Here is a 21956-nt window from a genome sequence, read left to right as displayed (position 1 = left end):
TCAGGAGAAGATAATAAGAGCAGGAAATGGACCTTAGAGCAGACAGGTAGTCTACCTTCTAGAAGTGTATATGCCATGATTACTCACAGATTTGACATGAGGCAGAGAAAGAAGACTAGACATTCAGAAGACTAGTGTTGGCTGGGTAACCAGCTCATTAAACGGCTATGGAAAAAGCCCTGACCTCTCTGAGTCACATGCAAAATGGGGATAAAGGGGCACATATGTGACTTCAGTTGTCTGTCTGTTCTGGTCCATAAACCCACGGTTGTGTCCCAGAATCACAGATCCAAGAACAAAGGCAAATATTCATGGAAAGCCCAGAATGTCCCATTGATTTCACAGAGTACTGAGCTCTCACCCCGGTGCTCTTGGATCCCTGGTTAGTTGACTGAGCCTAAGTTAACTTCAGGCAGTTGAGGACCTAATGAAGTCCCCCTAAAACTACCTCCTCCTAACTGGGACTGCTGGTTGTGGGTGCCTGGTGGGGGATGCTGTAGCAGCTCAAATAGCTCAGGTAGGTAGCGTCAAGGCATGCCTAGTTCTGAAAATTCCACCTGTTTTTTTTCCCCAAAAAGTCCAACATAGAGAAGGATCCCAAGAAGAAAAGCATCATCAGTGGAACAGAGTATGTTGCCCCTGGCCGAATGGCAGGCATAACTCTTCCTCTGACAGTGTCAGACACTGAGAATCAAGGCTTCCTTTCTTACTAAAGCAGAATAGACCCCACAATGTCTGTCAGTTCATGAGCTCTTGAAATCCACTTCCAGTCTAAGCAGACTTGTGGAGATAAGCCTATTTGTGATGCTCACAGGGAAGTGGGAGACCCTGTCAAGAGATCGCCTAAGACTTTCTCTGGGGAGCGGAAGGGGGAGCTGACCCCATATTATGGTTTGAAGTCTTAGGGTACTTCGGGAAGTATCTGTGCTTTATCTGTGCTCTCTTGTTCTTACACTCAGCACCTCACTTCCCTAGGGTGACTCTAGTGTTACAGGTCTTCCCTTGTTTGCACACGGAGCAAATTCTCCCCAAAAGACTGGCTTGCCAGGACGTTTGCTTTTCTTCTCCCTGTAGGTTTGGGTTGGAGGCCCTGCTGGCATGTTATTATGCATTCCACCAGTGCCCTTAGGTATGAGGTCCCCAAGCCTTCCTCCACAGCCTCCATGCCTCTTTCCAGAAGAAACTATCAGATTTGAGATGAGGTCACATGTGAGAAGGGGCTTTCCAGGTGGCGCCAGTGGTAAAGAGCATGCCTGCCAATGCAGGAGACGTAAGAGACACAGGTTTGATCCCTAGGTTGGGAAGATCCCGTGAAGGAGGGCATGGCAACTCACTCCAGTATTCTTGCTTGAAGAATCCCACGGACAGAGGAGCCTGCGGGGCTACAGTCCATAGGGTCACAAAGAGGCGGACACGACTGAAGCGGCTTAGTATGCACACACACACGTGAGAAGACAGGGCAGAGGACGAATCAGAAAGACTCAGTGATTCACTGAAGAAGGAGAAGGAAGGGAAGGGCTCCCTGGGAAGCCAGCTCCCAAGATGGCCCCAGTGACTCCCGCCCCAGGTATCCACACCCCTGTGGAGTCCTCCCCCACACTGCATTGGGGTGTCCTGTGTGACCCAAACCACTACAACAAAAAGCCCACACACCCCATCTAGAGAAAATCGGCATGCAGCAACAAAGACCTAGTGCAGCCAAAAGAAACATAAATAAATTATAAAAATAAACAGGAAAACAATCCTAGGCCAAATTTCTTGAAAATGTACATTCTCTTCATGCTCCCAGTCTACTTCCTTCTTGGTCTTTTCTTCTTTTTCTCAGCTCACCCCTCCCTCCCCAACACATCCAAACCAAGAGCCAGTGACTTTATAACTGATGGCTTTTTGAGCTTTCACAATCTGATATGCCTATGCATGTCACACATCACAGTGCAAATGTTAAGTCAAGTAACTACATTTTAAGAGGGATGAAAGCTTTAACCCCTGGGTAAAAGCCTAGTGGTGGAATTTTGGGCATCTGACAGAAAGTAGAGAATGGGTGGACAGGAGGTCTTCATGGAGTCTGAAAATCATACTCTGTGATGACCCTTGTCACACACACACGTTCCCCACCCTTTCTCTTCCCTACCCATTGTGTCCCAGGAGGGGATGAAAATCTATGTGCACTTTTAAACATGCTCTGCAGTTATCTGGATGTGTGATCATTGAAATATATGCAGCTGTGTTTATTCAACATGCACAGCCTTGCACCTTGGTCATGTTGCTAAAATGCCTATGGGATAGATGTTATAGGCACAAGCCTGCAATTCTCTGATGTTTATAAACGTCATTATTTCCCAAATGAACAATTCCTTCCAACATGAAAAGCAAAACTCTCCTACCAGGGTTCATCCCACATGCCCTGGGATACCCACCCGCAGGGGAGACCCTTGGAGCCCAGATTAACTGCACAGGAGTTGCAGGAATGGGAGAAAGCAACTAGAAATGAGAAAGAAAACAGGGTAAGATAGCGGGTGACAGCCAGGCCATGGCTTGTTGTCATTAAAGAACCAAACTAAGAACCTGTCAGAATAACAATTATTTCAGCTTCTTGTCATATGTTTGTGTATTCTCAGTGCAGTCAAATGAAGATGAGATAACACTATGCTGCTGGTCTGACTGTGTCTGTCCAAATTCATATGCTGAAATCTTAATGTCCAAAGTGTTGGTAATTAGGAGGTGGGGTCATTGGGAGGTGCTCAGGTCATGAGGGTGGAGCCCTCATGTATGAGATTGATGCCTTTATAAAAGAAGCCCGACAGAGCTTCCTGGCCCCTTCCACCAGGTAAGGCCACAGCCAGAAGGTGGCAGTCTGCAACACACAAGAGGGCCTTCAACAGGACCTGACCATGTTGGCACCCTAATCTCAGACTTTTAGCCTCCAGAACCATGATAAATTAAGTTCTTTTGCTTATAAACCATTCTCTGTGCAGTATTTTGTTATAGCAGCCCAAATGGAAATGGACTATGATGTCAACTAAATATGCTTGCTTACCTTTTTTGAGGGGAAGCCATCTTTACAACTTGTAGGGAATAGGATCAACCCATACATTTTCTTTATTTTCAGTTGACTACTATATGAATTTTTCTTTTTGCAGTTGGAGTGAAGGGGTTATTTTTAGTTTAAAAATACTACTTTCCATAAAAATCACCCATTTTCAGAGACTTGATTATCACAGATCAACAACTGGGGGGAGGGTGGCTTCAATAGACAGTAGGAGGTGATGAGCCCGCTGTCACTGTGGATGTGGCTTGATACGATGTTTTTCCACACTGAGGCACTGATCTGGTCACTGGAGGCCAGGAGGCCACAGATATGACAGGTTGGTGGTTCAGATTCTTTCATATTTCAGATTTTCAAATATTTCAGATTCTTTGTAACTTCCCAGTTACAAAGTCTTCAGGACTCCTCTGATTCCTTTTTATCTGTCCTCCTTCATGCACCTGACCTTTTTTTATGGCTCTATGTTCTCCTTAAACCTAAGTTACAGTTTCCATTGTAGGTAAGCAACCATCTTGCTTTCTGTGACATAAAAACCAAGAGCCAGACTACTAAAACAGGAAGTATCCACCAGAACTGCCCCCTTACCTCTCTCTCTCATCCCTACACACACACACACACACACCCAAACACCACACTCTCTCTCTCACACACACATACATCCCTTCTCTATTATCATTCTTCTTCACGGCGTGATCACCAAAATCAGGACTCATCAATCATAATGAACATACATGACGAGTCCAACGAGAATACGGCTTTGACTTGGATAGATTCTAGTACAGTCAAAATGGACTGGACTGAAAGTGGCTTGGAGTCAGAAACTCACCTCTTCAACAGAGATGTTTTGGGTGCAAAACTAGCAGGCTGTTTGTAAAGGCAAAGACAGTGCTTCTCATCTGGAAGCCCCTTATGAGGATAGGATTTTATGTATGGCAAACATTTGGAGATCCTCTCACGGAACTTTCTCATTTTACACATGAGGAAATTAAGCTCCAGAGATGTGAAGTGACTTTTCTGAATCACACAGCCAGTTGGCGGCCCACGTTTTGAGTACTCAGGTTTCTTGGCTCTCACTTTCTAGATTCTTTTCAACTCTCCACACTTTTGGTTATAGGTCATTTTTATTTGTTATTTTCTGTTGATGTTTGGTTATTCATGTCTTGTTGCTGTTGTTTGGTTGATTTTTGTTCATTACTTGTTAAATTTCCATTAAGACAGTCCATCTTTGTCTTTTCTCCCAAAACTCAACTGGGTTTCTGAGAAATACAGATCTAGATGGTGCAGCAAGGGGATAAAGAGCCCAAAAAGAACACTTTCAAACATTTTCAAATTTGGAATTATCAATTCCTCCTCTGCAGTTATACAATGATATTATAGAATTAATGTGTATTTCCCCTTTAGTTTTCCTGAATTTTATATTGGTTTCTTGAAGCAAATAGGGGGGAAAAAGGTATTAATTACAGAAATGTTCATTTTAGACCTGAAATCTCTTCTAAAATATCTTCTGTTCATTCTTTTAATTTTAAAACTTCATAGTGAGATACCAAGAAAATGAAACTATTTTATTGTATGTGTGTGTGAGGGGGGCATGTATTAACATCTGATTTTGATGTTAAACTAAAAATATTGGTCCAATACCTGAACAATAAATATAATTTTAAAAAATCGTTCTCTCCTTAGTATTTTGCCAACATCATTCTGGCTTTATTAAAACAAAGCAATATCATAGTGATTTAGGAAATTTTTAATTTTAATATCACTTTAAGTTATAATGTGTTTTCCTAGTCAGATATTTTTAACAAAGACCAAATAATTGTAGCTTCTATAATAAATTTCCTATATTTAACTGAATTTCCCCTCCATTCAACCCATTCAGTGATGTCATCAGCTTAAGCAAGATCTCCTAGACCACTTGGGTGCTTCCACAACTATCACAGTGATCCAAAAGGGAAAAAGAATGAGTTACCAGAAAGAATGTTTTGATTTTAGATAATATTTTATTCACTGAAATGGAAAAAAATGCAGGAAACACATAAACTTTGAATAAAGATTTCCATTTTTTAAAGATTTTTTTTTTCTAAAGTATGCTGATGCTCTAGAATCAAAAGATATTGTCTTCTTCTTATCTGGCTTAGCAAGAATAATGGCCCCAGTTCTCATCTAAATATTTTTAAAGGGCACACATACTCATACACATACTCACACAAAAGTAAGCACTTTTTCCAAGAAGCATGTATCATATTGTTATGTATGTGTTTGTTTTATCAGTCATTTTTAAAGGTCATTTAAAATCTAGTATCTGAATGATGGAGGCAAGAAAGAACAAGCAGATTCAAGAGAAGCCAGAACTCCACAATGGTTGGGAAAATGTAGTTTTTATATTTCCAGCTATTTCATCTTAGAACTAGAATAACAATGAAGGAGAGTAAGTTGTTGACAATGACTGAAAAGAAATACTCTTTTACAGCGGCAAATATATTTTCAGTTCCCATCTAGAAAACATTGCTACTTGATAAAAAATGGGGTGACAGCTCTTAGGAAAGGGAAGTTTCAGGCTGGAAAGAGGATTATTTTTTTCAAATTTGAAACTTTTTGATGACTTTTTTTAAATCAGTTTTAGATTTTTTAAAATATTTATTTATTTTTGGCTGCTTCAGATCTCAGTTGCAGCATCTGCGATGTTTTGTTGGGGGTGTGCTGGCTTAGTTGCCCCATGGCATGTGGGATCTTAGTTCCCTGAGCAGGGATCAAACCACATCCCCTGCATTGGAAGGCAGACTCTAAATCACTGGACCATCAGGAAGTCCCTAGATTTGTTTTTAAAAGTACAAAGATAAAACATAGACTTCCCATATATTCCATACTCAGTTTTCCCTACAACTTACATTAGTATATTTGTCACAGTTGACATATTACTATTAACTAAAGTTCAGATTTTACTCAGATTTCCTTAGTTCTCTCTTAAAAAAAATCCTCTATACCCCTTTTCTATTCTAGAATACTACATTAATTTTAATTATCATGTCTCTTTAGGCTTATCTTGATTGTGACTGAAGACTTTATTTATGTTGGCCTTGAGAGTTTTCAGGAGTACTGGTCAGGTATTTTGTTAAAAGTCTGATTTATCTGATATTTTCTCTTGGTTAGATTGCGGCTGTGGGTTTTGAGGAGGAAGATCAATGATGCCATTTTTATCATATACTATCAACGTGACGCATCGGTGTTGATGTCAGCTGTGATCTCCTTGCTGAGATCATGTTTGTCAGGTTTCTCCAATGAAAATTTACTTTCTCCTCCTTTCCATACTGCCCTCTTTGGAAGGAAGTCATTATGAATAAACAGTCCTTACTTAAGGAGGGAGGAATTATGCTCTACCTCCCTGAGGGCAGAGTTTCTTTATAACTTGGACTTCTGCACCATGGATTTGGCCATTCTCCCCATTTGCTTATTTAAGTCAATCAATTTTTTATATTAGTGTGGACTCATGAATATTTATTTTAAACTTTGGGTTATCATCTAAAACTTATTTACTTTGTTGCTCAGTTTTGGTCACTCATCTTTCAGATGAGTCCTTGGACTTTAATACACTCATGCATTTCCGGGTTCTTATTGCTGTTGTTAGAGCATTTCCTTGTTTTCTGACACAACAGATGCTACAGCTCCATCTTGTATGTTTCCTGCTCTAGCCCCCGTCATTTCTCCAAGAACTCTGGTTCCTTCACTGGAGCATGATATTAGAAACCAAGATCTGGGCACTAGGGAATACTTGCTGCTTCTAAACCCACTCAGCTGAGAAACAAGGAAATACATGTGTGTATGCTAACTCTTGCAAACACCCCATATCTATAATTATTTCTATATGCAACCATCTGTATCTGTATTATGCTAAACGTGAGTTCATAGTGATGTCTCCCATTCTAATCCATTTCCACATGAATCATTCTATCCTCTTCCCCTTGCTCATCTGTAATCTCCCACTTCAACAGTGAGAAGCCTGGCTCCCATCATCTGCATCCATTTACTAAATTACTCAATTCCAGTATACATGTAGAGTGGTACCAGAATTGTTAACCTGTATTCCCATGGGAAACAACTCTATCAACTATAGTGCAGTAATTATGTACAGTTCCTTTTGCTTTCAGCCTTACAGATTCAGCTCATTTTTAAAGTTACTTAGGTCAGCACATTTTCCCCTCTACTCTCTTCAGTGAGATTGTTTCATACATTTTTAATATAGCTAGATTGTTCCATCACATTTTATAATTTCCTCCTGGGATCCTCTGACCTCCTAAGTGATTACTTATTTACATATTATCAAACAAAATAACAAATTTTATTCTCAACAAACCAGTCAAACCTAAAGGAAATCAACCCTGAATATGCATTGGAAGAACTGATGCTGAAGCTCCAATACTTTGGCCACCTGATGCGAGCAGTTGACTCCTTGGAAAAGACCCTGATTGAAGGCAGGAGGAAAAGGGGACAACAGAGAATGAGGTGGTTAGATGGCATTACCAATTCAAAGGACATGAGTTTGAACAAACTCTAGGAGATAGTGAAGGACAGGGAAGCCTGGTATGCTGCAGTCCATGGGGTCATAGAGTCCAAGATGACTAAACGACTGAAAATTCTCTACAAGGTGTAGAATGAGAGTGGGAAGGGGAGAAGCCACTGATGGAACTTGAAAGGACAGGTACAAGGTTAGAGTTTTTCTTAAATTTCTACCTAGTATCTGCTTAAAAATGGAAAAATTTTGAAAGCTAATATAATTCATTTTTAAAAAATGTATTGAAATCTTTGCTTACAGTAAGGGACATAGTAAAAATCAAAAGTAAGAAACATAGCTCCTTTTCACAGTTAAGACATGGATTTTTCCAGGAGCTTTCAGTAACTTTATAGAATATTCCTACTTCTAAAATGGGAATAAAAAATTTCTCATCCAGACTAAAAATTTATAGTAGGAATGTTGATAGTATTCTACCATTCAGTGGTAAAAATTTAACCACTACTTTCATTTGAAACCCTGGTGATTACTAACAAGAAATTATTTCTGTCTAGCAACCTGGAATCCTTGGGCATTTAAGGTCCTTACAGTATCCAAACAGTTACCAGTATATACCTAGATTTAGTCTTAAACATGTGAGAGAATTTAGTGACCGTTCATGGACGATTCATCATGACTGTAATAAAATTCCCCCCAAAAAAGAAAAAAGAAGAGAGGAAAAATCTTTCAAGGTTTAAGAAACAAATTTATTATCTCTGTAAGACTCCATAAAAGTCATTTATTTACTAACATATAATTACAGACTTCCAAGGATACAGCTTAAACTCTTACCGGATCATGTATTTATTGAATATTCAGAAAAGGAGACATCAAGAGTAAATTCAAATCAACCCTTCAGGAGCAAAATGTGCTCAAGGACCTTTTGAGAGTTTCTTTAAGGAAGCCAGCATTTATCAACAACTCATTCCTACTCAACACTTCATATGTAATGTAATTCACAAGTCTAGCCTCTGTAGTAAACACTGAGAAGAAAGCTATGTTTGAGACCATGAATGAGTATTTCTTTCAAATACTGTCAGTAGTTTCTTCTTCCCTGTTACTCTAATTCAAAAATGAAATATCTGGAAGTATGAAAACTAGAATTTCCTAGTTAAATATTCAGAGATAGCATATTGTTAAATCTTTTCAAAAGCTCATCTTTAATAATTTCCAAAAAATTTTAACATACAATAAGAACATCTATTTCTTTCCTTCACAGACTCCAAATAATATTCAGCAAGTTATTCTATAAACAAATCACTATGCTTTTCTACTGATGTAAATTTTCACTACCCTGCACTGTCCCAAAGGCTGCCTCAGACTAGCAGAAATAAGACAGGAAGTGAGCTCATTCTGAGCAGGGAGGGAGATCAGAGGAGGAGGTAAAACTGGAGGCAAGGAGTGGGATAATTAGAGCTCAAACTCAAAGTGATGCTTTAAAAAACATAATCTAAAAGGTTTTTCTGAGGGGGGTGAGTTAGGGGAGAGATGTAAGCAATTTATCTATACCACTGCCTTCATTAAGGGAGTCCTCTGCTATAAAAGAAGGAGCTAAAAACAAGCTCACAGAGAGAAACGTTCTTCCAACCAAGCCCTTCCAACCAAGCAATAATTACTGTATTGACTCACAGTACATTAGCACAAATAAATAGGTAAAATAATGAGGAATCAATAAAGTTTGATTTGAAAATTCTCAAATTCTAAAAACCCTAAACTGCTGGAGGAGGAGAAGAAAAGAACTGTCTATATATTCCCTCGAACACTGATGTTTCATCAATTCTTCCTCTCCACACAAAAAATCAGGAGTCCCCTTGGTGTCAAATACCCAGAATCACAGCCAAAGAAGCAAGTGTCAACTCAGCAGGGCTGACTGTCACACTTCTCAGAAACAGATCTTCCCAGTGCTTTGAGGGTTCACATTATATAATAACTGACAAAGTCCATGGAGGCATAGCTGCCAAGAGATGGATACAGTAAGAAAGTCACAGAGCAGAGTTGGCTTTATTTGGAAGCACTTTGCCAGGATTCACACCAACCCAACACAGCAGCTATTTATTCCCTTGGGGGAATATGAAGGAACTTTGGGAAAGTATTTGCTCAAAGACACTTATCGTTTCCATTTACAGTACTGGAAGTTGCTAGCAGAGATCTCAACAGAGAGCTAAGCTTGAGATTTAACCATTAAATCTGACTTTCAGTCTCCTAACTCAGAAATACAGGGGCTTAAGAAAGTAATCTTTTTCATTTTCAGGAAAGTAATCCTATTAAGAGTTCAGCATGCCTGGGAGTTTACCTGCTTCCCTGAGGGTCGAAGGATTTAAGGGTTAGATGGGTAATACCACAGGATAAAGAGGAGCATCTTTGCAAAGGTTCATCTCCCAGTGTGTAAGATTAATGACCAGGGAACTGTGGAGTACCCAGATAACCTACCTGCCACTCTGGTCTGAGGTCCATGTGACTGATCGCCCCTGGGGTTTGGTTCTGTACCGTATCCTTATGGCATGAGGAAAGTCAGTAGCTGTCTGAGCCCCTGTCTTCCTGATCTGTAAGCTCCAAGGGTCAGTGTCAAACAGGAGTTCCCCGCAGCTAGGGGCCTGGCTGCAGCGAGCATAACAGTCTAACTGCTCCCTCCAGCGATCTGCAGGCAGAGCCACGAGTTCATGTACAATCTGATTCCTGAGCTCGGGAGACCTCGTAAATTTTTCAATACCTGGCGCAGCAGCAACATCCACCTCCTCAACCTTCAGCACAGATAAGTCACAGCAGTCCAACACTAGCAAAAACTCCTCACTCCCATGATTCTCTGTGTCACAACAGTGCTTGGAGCTAGAAATCCCAGAAGCCTGTTCCTGGTTGCCATGGTTACCATCTTTCCCAGAAGTATCTTTTCCGCCTTTACCACAGATTACAAAATCATCGTATCCTATTTTAGATGAGAAGGTCTTTGTACTTGTCACAGGACTCTGGCAGGGTTCAGGCATCCTAAATCGGCAGGCTTCGTTTGACTCTGATCCACAGGCTACCTCGATGGAACTACTCCATTTCTTGAATCTGTTTCCAGGCTCGAAGAAAAGCACTATGGTGCCTTCAAAGATTTGACTTTCGAAATCCACATCTAAATCCAGTACATAGTGTTTCACAAGTATGTGGCTGGTGTTGGCCATGAGAGGCAGGTCATCTCGAGAGGGATCCAGCTTTATGTCCATGGTAGTACTGTTCAAGAACTTTGGTAAAATCTCAGAAGGGGCTTCCTATCAGCCCCAATCTTCCAGAGTCATAAATGGCTGCTTTCCAAAAAACACCCGCTGTCACAAATTGGGGTTCCACAACTTTCAGTCCCCTGGTAAAGAAGAAAGACACAGTTAGACCAAATCCCAATTAAGATCTTTTGCTTCTGCAACTGCTGCTTCTGCAAGTTGATTACCTCCTTAATTCCACAGTGTAGTAGGAGCTCATGGCTACAGGCAGACTAATCCTTTTGACTGACATCAAAGAAAACTACATTATGGGTTTCTAAAAATATTTCAGTTGTCAATGGAATAAAAGATGCCTCCACAAAATCAGAAGAATCATGTTCCTAACTATTATAGTAGAACAGTCCTTGTCTTGGAAAAGAACGATTGTTGGGCAAAAATGTAACTGAGCATCACTGTACCTCTTGTTTTAAAAGATATTAAATGTATCATTTCTAATTTTGTGCATCATAAGAAAAGTGATTGTTTTTCTACTGTGATTCTAAGTAACAGATGTGAATGAAGGCTAAATGGCCTCATACATTTTATTCTTTGAGAATAATAATTTAATACATACAATGTAACTCCAGGGATTAATGTACTTTTCACATTAGGACTATTCTCACATCAGCACTTCCAGTAAATTACAGGAAAATGAGCCAATTTACCAGGAGTGCATTCGAAGTATTCCTTTGAGATTGTTCACAGAGATTTTTCAAATTTATAGTTAAATACTCAAGGTATATCATTACATCTTAATAGCTGAAAACCCATTAACATTCTGGGTAATAGCCTTCTTGTGGCAAACAAAAAGGTCTTCTCATTTGAAAAAAAAAGTATGCAAATACCTATAAAAGGAAGGAGAGAAATTAAAATGTAGAAACAGATGTTGTAATAAAATACCCAAGTTCTTCATAAAAGTTCTGAATCAAAATGTAGTCTTATTTTAAAACAGCAATCTAACTAAAAGAAAAATTATTTGAAATTATTTCAATCCCTGTTGTGTACCTAATTTCTTTCAACATTTTTTTAACCAAAAAGTGAAAGAAAAAAAAAATGGCAGAGGAAAAGAAATGAAAACTCTGACAAAGCAGATTTTTTAAAAAATCACTTTTGTATTTCTAAATATCAAGAAGTATTCTTTCATCAACTACAAAACATTACTTGTTTGACTTTTCAAGTAAAATTGAGCCCTCTCTTTTTATTAAGTCCTCCTCACTTTCCTTCTAACTTTATCTGCCAATCTCCTAGATTCTTATTTCCTTTCCTTCTAGAATCTTATTCCAACAATTAAAGCTATTGAATTTTCATTTTCTATCTCCCCACAGGCTATTTCCTCATCAAAATCTCACCTAGCCTTAAAAGGAGCTGGCTTCCAGCAGACTTGTACAGTCTGGTTTCAAGCTATTTTCCTTGTCATGGAGACCCCACTCCCTTCAGATCCTTGTTCTCTAGTCAAAGGGCATACTCAGGACTTCTCTGGTGGTCCAGTGGTTAAGATTCCAAGCTTCCACTGCAGGGGCCTCCGGTTCGGTCCTTGGTCAGGTAAGTAAGATTCCACAGGACTCGCGGTGTGGCCAAAAAAAAAAAAAAAAAAGGCCTGCTCAATAGACTGCTCCCCAAAGATGACCTGACACCTTACCTCCATGCTTTTTGGACTACTGTGTCATACTTGGAGTGCTCCTGGCTCCCACCTTCCATATCTACCTGCCAAATTCTACTCTCCCTCCACATAGTTTAAGTGCAATTGACTCCTGAACCCCTTCCTGCTCCCTCTCTTCCTCCCTCCCCATCCCCCCAGCAAACTGTGAGTGTTAATATACACTTTGACTTTTAGAATGATAAGAACTAAGAGTAATCAGGGATGTAAAGGAATAGTCTGAAATCACTTTATGGAGAAGCTGGCACACACTTTGGGCTTCCCAGGTGCTGCTAGTGGTAAAGAACCCGTCTGCAATGCAGGAGCCACAGAAGAAACAGTTTGATCCCTGGGTTTGGAAATCCCCTGGGGGAGGGAATGGCAACCCACTCCAGTATTCTTGCCTGGAGAATCCCATGGACAGAAGAGCCTTGCAGGCTACAGTCCATAGGGTCACAGAGAGTCAGATGTGACTGAAGCGACTTAGCACACATGCATGGCACACACTTTAGTCCTAGAAAAGTCAATGGGCAAAGGAAATAAGCTAGGGTATTTGCCTTTCGGCGTGAGAACTGAAATTGTCATATTATTTATAATAAACTTCAGTAAAGCTACTGGCAATACTTATGTAATCAGAAACAACAGATTGTTAAAACTTGACCCTGCTGGATTTTGGAGTTGCTATAACATACTATTTTGTTGATTGGGCTATTAAAACATTGGTTTTTGTTTAATTAAAAAATACCTGGACACACATAAGGAAAACTCTGAATCAACTAAGAAAAGGGTTAACTTGGTGGCTGTATAGACTATGAAATTTGAAAAAGAACACATTAGCATTTGTAATAATATAGATAAAACCATTTATTATCTAACCTTAATAGATTCCTAATGTGAAAGTTAATATAATTTAACAATAAAATATGTTGTGTAGAGTGGTTTTTACCACTTTTGTCCCTGGTGGCTATCCCCAGGCTACGTTAGAGCCCTGCCCATCCAAGACTGTTAATGTCACTTTGTCTGTCAACCTAACTGGAAATCTTTTGGTCCTCTTTATGAGATTTTTAAAAAATTGAAGTGTATTTGACTAAAAATATTATATATAAGCTATAGGTGTATAACACAGTGATTCACAATTTCTAGAGGTTATACTCCATTTATAGTTATTATAAAATATTGGCTATATTCCTTATATTGTATAATATATCCTTGCAGATTATTTTATACAAAATAGTTTGTACCTTACTCCTTTACCCTTATGTGCCCCTTCCCCTTCCCTCTCCCCGCCCATAACCACCAATTTGTTCTCTATATCCATGAGTTTGCTTTTTTTCTCTTATATTTACTAGCTTGCAGATTTTCTTCAGATTCTACATATAAGTGATCTCTCACGGTATTTGTCTTTCTCTGCCTGACATTTCACCTAGAATTATACTCTCAAAGTTCATCCATGTCGCTACAAATGACAAAATTTTTATTCTTTTCTATTGCTGCATAGTACTCCATTGTGTACATATATATATATATATATATACACACACACACACACACACACACACACACACACACACACACACACACACACACACACACACACCACATTTTCTCCCATTCAGTAGACTGGCTTTTCATAGAGATAGATAGATAGATAGACAGACAGACACACACACACCACATCTATTTCATCTGTTGATGGACATTTACGTGGCTTCCATATCTTGGCAAGTGTAAGCAATGTTAATAAGAACACTGAAGTGCAAATATCTTTTCAAGTTAAGAGTTGTCTTTTTGGATATATACTCAGGAGTGGAATTGCTATGGTTATCCTATTTTCAGAATTTTGAGACACTTACATACAGTTTTCCACAGTGGCTACAACAATTTACACTCCCACCAACACTGTGCAAGAGTTTCCTTTTCTTCACATTCCAGCCAATGCCATTTGTGTTCTTTTTGATGACAGCCATTCTGTTAGGTATGAGGTGGTATTTCATTGCTGTTTTGATTTACATTTCCCTGATGATGATGAGTGATATTAAGCATCTTCTCTTGTAATCATGTTGCTTGTTTTTTATGTTGAACCATATGAACTGTTTATATATTTTGAATATTAATGTTTTATTGGTCACATCATTTACAAACATTTTTTCCCATTCAGTAGGTTGTCTTTTCATTTTGTTGATGGCTTACTTTTCTATTTAAAAGCTTTTAAGTTAAATTAGATCCCATATATTTATTTTTGCTTTTACTTCCTTTGTTTGGGAGATAGAGCCAAAAAAATATTGCTATGATTTATGTCAAAGGGTGTTTTGCCATCTTATTTCTTCTAGAAGTTTCATGATTTTAGGTCTTACATTTAGGCCTTTAATCCATTTTATTTTTTTGAATAGTGTTAGAGAAGGTTCTAATTTCATTCTTTAACATGTAAATGTCCAGCTTTCCAGCACAATTTATTGAAGAGACTCTTTTCTCCCTTGTATATTCTTGCCTCTTTTGTCATTGACTAATTGAATATAAGGGCATTACTTTAGTTCTGGGTCTTCTATCCTGTTTCATTGGTCTATATTTTGCTTTTGGGCCAATACCACTGTTTTAATTACTGTAGCTTTGTAGTATAGTCTGAACTCAGAGTGTGGTTCCTCCATCTCTGTTCTTCTTTCTCAAGATTGCTTTGGCTATTTGGGATCTTTTGCGTTCCCATACAAATGTAAAAATTTTTTGTTCTAATTTTGTGAAAAATACCATTGATATTTTGATAAGGATTGCATTAAACCTGTAGATTGCCTTGGATAGTATATCATTTTAATAATATTGATTTTTTCCAATCCACAAACATCTGCTTGTGTCATCTTCAATTTCTTTCAGCATAGGATTTTCTATGAACAGTATCACGTAACCTGAAAACAGTGACAGTTTACATTTTTTCAATTTGTTGATGTAATGTATTACACTGATTGATTTGTGGATATTGAAAAATCCTTGCATCCTTGGGGGTAAATCACACTTGGTCAGGGTGTATGATCCTTTTAAAGTATTGCTGGATTTCGTTTGCAAATATTTTGCTGAGGATTTCTGCATCTATGGTCCTCAGTGATATCAGTCTGTAATTTTCTTTCTGGGTGTGTGCATGCTTAGTCACTCAGTCCTATGTGACTCTTTTGAGATCCCATGGACCTGCCAGGCTCCTCTCTCCATGGGATTCCCCAGGCAAGAGAATACTGGAACAGGTTGCCATCTCCTCCTCCAAGGGATCTTCCTGACCCAGGGATTGAAACCATGTCTTCTGTGACTCCTACACTGCAGGTGGATTCCTTACCTGGTAACTCAGCTGGTAAAGAATCCACCTGCAATGCAGGAGACTCTGATTCGATTCCTGGGTTGGGAAGATCTGTTGGAGAAGGGATAGGCTACCCACTCCAGTATTCTTGGGCTTCCCTGGTGGCTCAGATGGTAAAGAATCTGCCTGCAATGCAGGAGACCTAGGTTCAATCCCTGGGTTGAGAAGATACCCTGGAGAAGGGAATGGCTACCCACTCCAGTATTCTAGCCTGGAGAATTCCATGGACAGAGCAGCCTGGTAGGCTATAGTCCATGGAGTCACAAGAGTCAGACATGACTGAGAAACTTTCACTTTCACTTTTCCTTACCTGTTAAGTATCTGGGTGTGTGATATCTTTATCTGGTATCAAGGCAATGCTGCTTTCATAGGATGAATTTGGAAGTGTTCTTACCTCCACAATATTTTGAGAAGGATAGGTGTTAACTCCTCTCTAAATATTTGGTAGAATTCACCTGTGAAGCCATTTGGTCCTAGACTTTCTTTGCCAGAAGTTTTAAAATTACTAATTCAATTTCATTGCTAGGAATTGGTTGATTCATATTTTCTTTTTTCTTTTTTTTTTTTTTTAGCAGTAGCAGCATGGTGGTAACTCTATTTTTATTTTTTAAAGGCACCTCCACGCCATTCTCCATTCAGGCTGTACCAATTTATACTCCCACCAACAGTATAGAAGGGTTCGTTTTTCTCCACACCCATTGGTCTGAACAGGGTAGATGGATGAGCTCTGGGATAAGGTGAAGGACACGCCTGCTCGGGCCGCAGACTCCTTCGGAGGGCTCCCGGGATCAGCTGACTCTTGCTGTACCCCAGGCTCAGTGCAGCCGGAGCTCCGGGTCTGAAGCGTCTGCATCAGGGGCGCCAGGTTATGAAATCAATAGACACGCGTCTGCAGATTGAACGATTATGTAACCTTGTGCGGGATATTTAATCTTTCTGAGCCTCAAGTTTTTTCACGGATGTGTGCTACGCCTCCGTGGGCAAGACTGTTAACATCTGGTCCTCCCTTTGTCTGCAAGCACGTTTCTTCCCGGCGTCCACAGTCTTTGTTTTCTCTTGCGTTTCTCCTTATTTATTTTTTATTTTTAGCATCCCATCATGTTTTCTTTCCAGTCCATCCAGTTCGCAGTTCAGTTCTACCTCTTTACCATCTCGCGCTCTATCCTCTCCTCTTTGTGCCTGCCATGGAAGAGGACCTACTTCTCACCCTCATCCACTCACTTGGATTCCAGCAGTAGCTTCCCAACAGATGCCTTGGTCCTCAGTTCGGTCCCCCTCTCTGACCCACTGGAGGCACACTGGTCAATGCATGTGCAAGTCTCATTATTTTACTCTACTGCTTACAGCTTCTCAAAGGCTCCTGATCCATTTCAGGCAAAGAGCAAGCTTCTTCCCGTGGTTTGAGAGGCCCTTCACAGGCTACCCGTCTAGCCTCTCCAACAGCAGTTTAAGCTCTCTCCCAGACGCAGTCTTCCAGCTTTCTACATCTCCTCCTTTGGGCACACTTCTTTCTGCAACTGTGCCATCCCCCACTCTCCCTGATTCATATTTTCGTTTCTTCCGGATCAGTCTGAGGAGACTATATTTCTAAGAATTTGTCCATTTCTTCTAGTTTATCCAGGTTATTGGCATAGAGATGGTCACAGTAGTCTCATGATCTTTTCTCTGGTGTCAATTGTAAGTTCTTTTGCATTTCTGGCTTTATTAATTTGGGCCCTCTCTTTTTCTTGATAGGTCTAGTTTGTCAATTTTGTTTATCTTTTCACAGAATGAGCTTCTAGTTTCATTGATCTTTTCAATTGTTTTAGCTCCTATTTCATTTATTTCTGCTCTCATCTTCATTTCTTTCCTTCACTATCTTTGGGTTTTATTTGTTCTTCTTTCCCTAGCTCCTTTAGGTGTAGGGTTAGGGTTTTATTTTGTTTTATTTCTCCTATAAGTTATGATATAATTTTCCCCAGGTTCATTGAGATATAATTTATCTACATTTTATTTTTTCCTTTCTTTTTCCTTTCCTGAAGTATAATTGATCTACAATGTCATGTTACTTCCTACAACACAGCAAAGTGATTTAGTGTGTGTATATACACACACACACACACACACATATACACACACACTTTTATATTCTTTTCTTTATGGTTTACCATAGGATATTGAACATACTTCTTCTGAACTATATTGAATATAGTGCTATATAGTAGGTCTTTGTTGTTCATCCATTCTATATATAAAAGTTTACATCTATTATAGGGATAGGTTGTTTATTTGAGATTTTACTATTTCCTGAGGTAAGCTTGTATCATTATACAGTATCCTCTGAGAACTGCTTTTGTTATGTCCTATAGGTTTGGGATAGTCATGTCTTCATTCTCATTTGTCTCTAGGTTTTTCTTTTTTTAATTTCCTCTTTTATTTCTTCAGTGAGCCACTGGTTGTTCAGCAACATATATATATAATTGTTTTAAGTTGCTGATCTCTTAATTTCAAATGCATTTTAATAACCCAACATTTGTATTCTTCTCCCCTCATGATTACTATTTTTGATTATTATTGTGCTTAGTCGCTCAGTCGTGTCTGACTCTTTAGGACCACATGAACTGTAGCCCACCAGGCTCCTCTGTCCAGGGAATTCTCAAGACAAAAACACTGGAATGAATAGCCATTCCCTTCTCCAGTGGATCTTCCCAACCCAGGGATCAAACCCAGGTCACCTGCATTGCAGGCAGATTCTTTACCATTTAAGCCACCAGGATAAGCCCATTTTTAAATATCATGTTTTAAATCTAATTGTTCTGTGTTTCCTTAACTGCTTATTGTAGACATAGATGATTTTACTAGTTTTGTCTTTTAACTTTCCTAGTAGCTTTGTGCATGGATGATTTCCTACCTTTATAGTATGTTTGCCTTTATTGATGAGTTTTTCATTTTGTAATTTTACTTGTTTCTAGTTGTGGCCTTTTCTTTCTCATCTAGAGAAGTTCCTTTAACATTTGTTATAAAGCTGATTTGGTGGTGCTGAATCCTTTTAGAGTATGCTTGCCTGTAAATGTTTTGATTTCTCCATAAAATCTGAATGAGTCTTGCTGGGTAGAGTATTCTTGGTTGTAGGTTTTTCCCTTTCATCACTTTAAATATATCCTGTCATTCTCTTCTGGCCTGCAGAGTTTCTGCTGAAAAGTCAGTGATAGCCTTATGGAAGTTCCCTTGTATATTATTTGCTGCTTTTCACTTGCTACTTTTAATATTCTCTACTCTTAAATTTTATCATTTTAGTTACAGTGTGTCTTGGTGTGTTTCCCTTTGGGTTACTCCTATATGGAACTCTCTTGGCTTCCCGATGACTGCTCCCTTTCTCAGGTTAGTCTTCAGCTATTATGTATTCAAATATGTTCTCAGCCTCTTTCTCTTTTCCTTCTGAGACCCCTATAATACAAATATTAGTGCACTTGATCTCAGAGGCCTCTTTTACTGTCTTCATTTTTTCTTTTTCTTCTATCTGCTCAATGTCAGTGATTTCCTCTACGCTGTCTTCATCTTGCTGATCCCATCCTCTGTATCATTTAGTCTACTGTTGACTCCTTCTAGTATATTTTTCATTTCACTTATTGTATTCTTCATCCTTGTTTGGTTGTTCTTTTTATTTCTCTTTGTTAAACATGTCTAACTTCTCACTTTGTAAATCCATTCTTCTTTCAAGTTCTTTGATCATATTTGTGATGATTACGCTGAACTCTTTCTTGGTTAGATTACCAATCTGGAGACTTCACCGAGTTTTTCTTGAGCTTTATCTTATTCCTTTGTCTGGAATATGTTTCTCAGATACCTCATTTTGCCTAAGTTGCTGTCTATATTTTTACTTATAAGGCTAATTATGTTTATTGACCCCCCAAAAAGTGGTCTTCTGTAGAAGCAGTCCTGTGGCCCAGTAGTGCATCCTCCTCTCATCTTCCAAGCTGTGTGTTCTAGGGGTTGCCCCATGAGGGCTGTGTGGGTCCTTCTGTTGTGGCAGGCTATGTGGGTGGTCTGGCAGTCTTGGTTGGCCCTAATCCACTTGGTTGCCAGGCCCTGTGCTTGTATGGAGGCTTCTGGCAGATGGTCGGCTGGGCATGGTCACAAAATGACTGACTGCAGAACCCCAGGGGACTCGGGATAGTGCAGAGTTAGGGTTCAGAAGATTCCAAGACTGTTAATTCCCTACTGATGGATACAGCCTCACACAGCTGGATCCTGCAGTTTGCGTACATGGCCCAGGGATCCCAGAGCTGGCGTCAGATCACTGGTGGGGAACGGCTGGTTCTTAACACAGTGCATATGGTGTATGGGATGTTCCAAAGCTTGTGTTTATGTGCCAACAAGCAGGGACAGGACCCAGCTGGTTTCAGGGCAGAGTCTGGCCTGCTCTAGGCAGGCTGGGTCCATAGGCTGTGAGATCATAGCTTTCTTGTATCTGGTGGGTGGAGCTGGGTCCTGGCCTCTGGTGGGCAGGACAATGCCTAGAGGCACGCCCAGAGGTGGCTGTGGGCTCAGGAGGCCTTCAGGCAGTCCATCTGCTGAGAAGTGGGCCTGTATTCTAAACCAGTTCATTGCGTCGCCTGAGATGTTCCAGCACAGGTGCCTACAAACTGTTGGGTGGAGTCAGGCCTAGCAGCTAATGAGCTAGAGGAAGGGTTCCACAATGTTGCCTACCAGTACCAGTATCCACACAATAGCAGCTCCCCAGTATGACTGCCACTGGTGTCTATGTCCCCAGGGTCAGCTGCAGCTACCTCTGCTTCTCCGAGAGACCTCCAAAACCATGGGCACATCTGGTCCAGGCTTCTATCAAATTACTGCTTTTCTGCTGGGTCCCAGAGCATATGAGATTTTGTGTAGTAAATACTTTAAGAGTGAAGTCTGTTTCCCACTAGTCCTTTGGGACTCCTGAAATTAAGTCCCACTGGTCTTCAATGCCAAACACTCTGGAGGCTTGCCTTCCTGGTGCAGGAACCCCAATCTGGAGAGCCCAACATGGGTCTCAGAACATTCACTCCTGTGGAAGATCCTCTGCACTACAATTATTCTCCAGTCTGTAGTTATAGGAGTTGATTATACTATGAATCTGCCCCTCCTATGCATCTCATTGTGGGTCCTTCTTTAGATCTTAAGTTATAGAAGATCTTCTCTGATAGGGTCTGATCTTTTCCACTGATGATTGTTATGAAAATAGTTGTAATTTTGGTGTGGTCATGAGAGAAGGTGAGCTCAGGGTCTTTCTACTCCTTCATCTTGGCCCCCATCTGTAAACATCTTTCAGTGGATTCTTGAGTATACTCCTTGGACAGGCAATTCTAAACCTTTTCTTCTTTTAAGTTTCCAAATCCATGCCTGATGACTCATTCTCAGTTGATTAATTTGTTCTCCTACCTAACTGTGATGATTTTGAATCCCTGAAACTCCATTATACCTCAAGGATTTCCAGTTCTCTATAATTAGTGCCCTCTTCCTGATTCAGAGGAAATATAATGCCTTCTCTAGATTCAGAGAAAACATAATAATCCCTTCTCACCAAAGCCAGTTCTTTCCCCCTGCATTCTAGCTTTTGGAGTCTGAGAGAGAGAAATAAACAGAACTCTTCTTGTGAATCCAAATTCTGAACATACTGAGAAATAAGATAGGGTATGGCAAAGGGAGACCAAAATATCACAATACTGATGAAAACTAAACTGAATGATATGACTTGGTGTGGAAGTCAAAGGTACCTAAAAACCAAATCCTCAAGTTAGATTGGTCACAGGCAATGATGGATCAGGTCAAAGCTCCCAAGAGAGCAGGTATCCTCAACAGGTAATACTCAGGGCCTGGAGACATAAGAAAAACAGTCCTTTGTGGTCAGGGCTGCTGCCCAAAAGCAAAAGGGAGGAACTGAGCTGAGCAGAGCACATCTAGTTGCTTCTTTCAAAATTTACCAGAATAAGTCACTCCACCTGCCTTAAAGGAGAAATAAAATGATCAGGAATGTTACAGTGATTAAGCTCCCTCCACAAGAAAGGAAACCTCAGAAATGGAGAGGTATTTTTCCCAGCACCGTCCCCTTTTACTAACTTAGAATGTTCTTTCATTTGACATTTTCTTTTGCCAATATTTGTCCCTTCCCATGCCTCCATCCTATTACCAAG

At 39.8% G+C, this 21956-nt stretch overlaps 1 protein-coding gene across 13 annotated transcripts in view; it reads right to left on the bottom strand.

The window, feature by feature from the left end:
- The window catches only part of AOPEP (aminopeptidase O (putative)), a 392839-nt gene that overhangs the window by 315728 nt on the left and 55155 nt on the right, over positions 1 to 21956 (bottom strand). For all 13 annotated transcript variants that reach the window (XR_010664622.1, XR_010664620.1, XR_010664621.1 and 10 more), the window contains exon 2: positions 10020 to 10929. Coding sequence is in view for 10 of the 13 variants with exons in the window: in XM_065947320.1 (XP_065803392.1) it covers positions 10020 to 10795 (776 nt within the window). In the remaining 3 variants the exon portion in view is untranslated. The remainder of the gene's footprint in view (positions 1 to 10019; positions 10930 to 21956) is intronic.

This window comes from Muntiacus reevesi, chromosome 10 (assembly GCF_963930625.1).
Source record: "Muntiacus reevesi chromosome 10, mMunRee1.1, whole genome shotgun sequence".
NCBI classification, from domain to species: domain Eukaryota; kingdom Metazoa; phylum Chordata; class Mammalia; order Artiodactyla; family Cervidae; genus Muntiacus; species Muntiacus reevesi.
The sequence above is the reverse complement of the archived record's forward strand: the minus strand, read 5'-3'. Positions and strand labels throughout refer to the sequence as shown.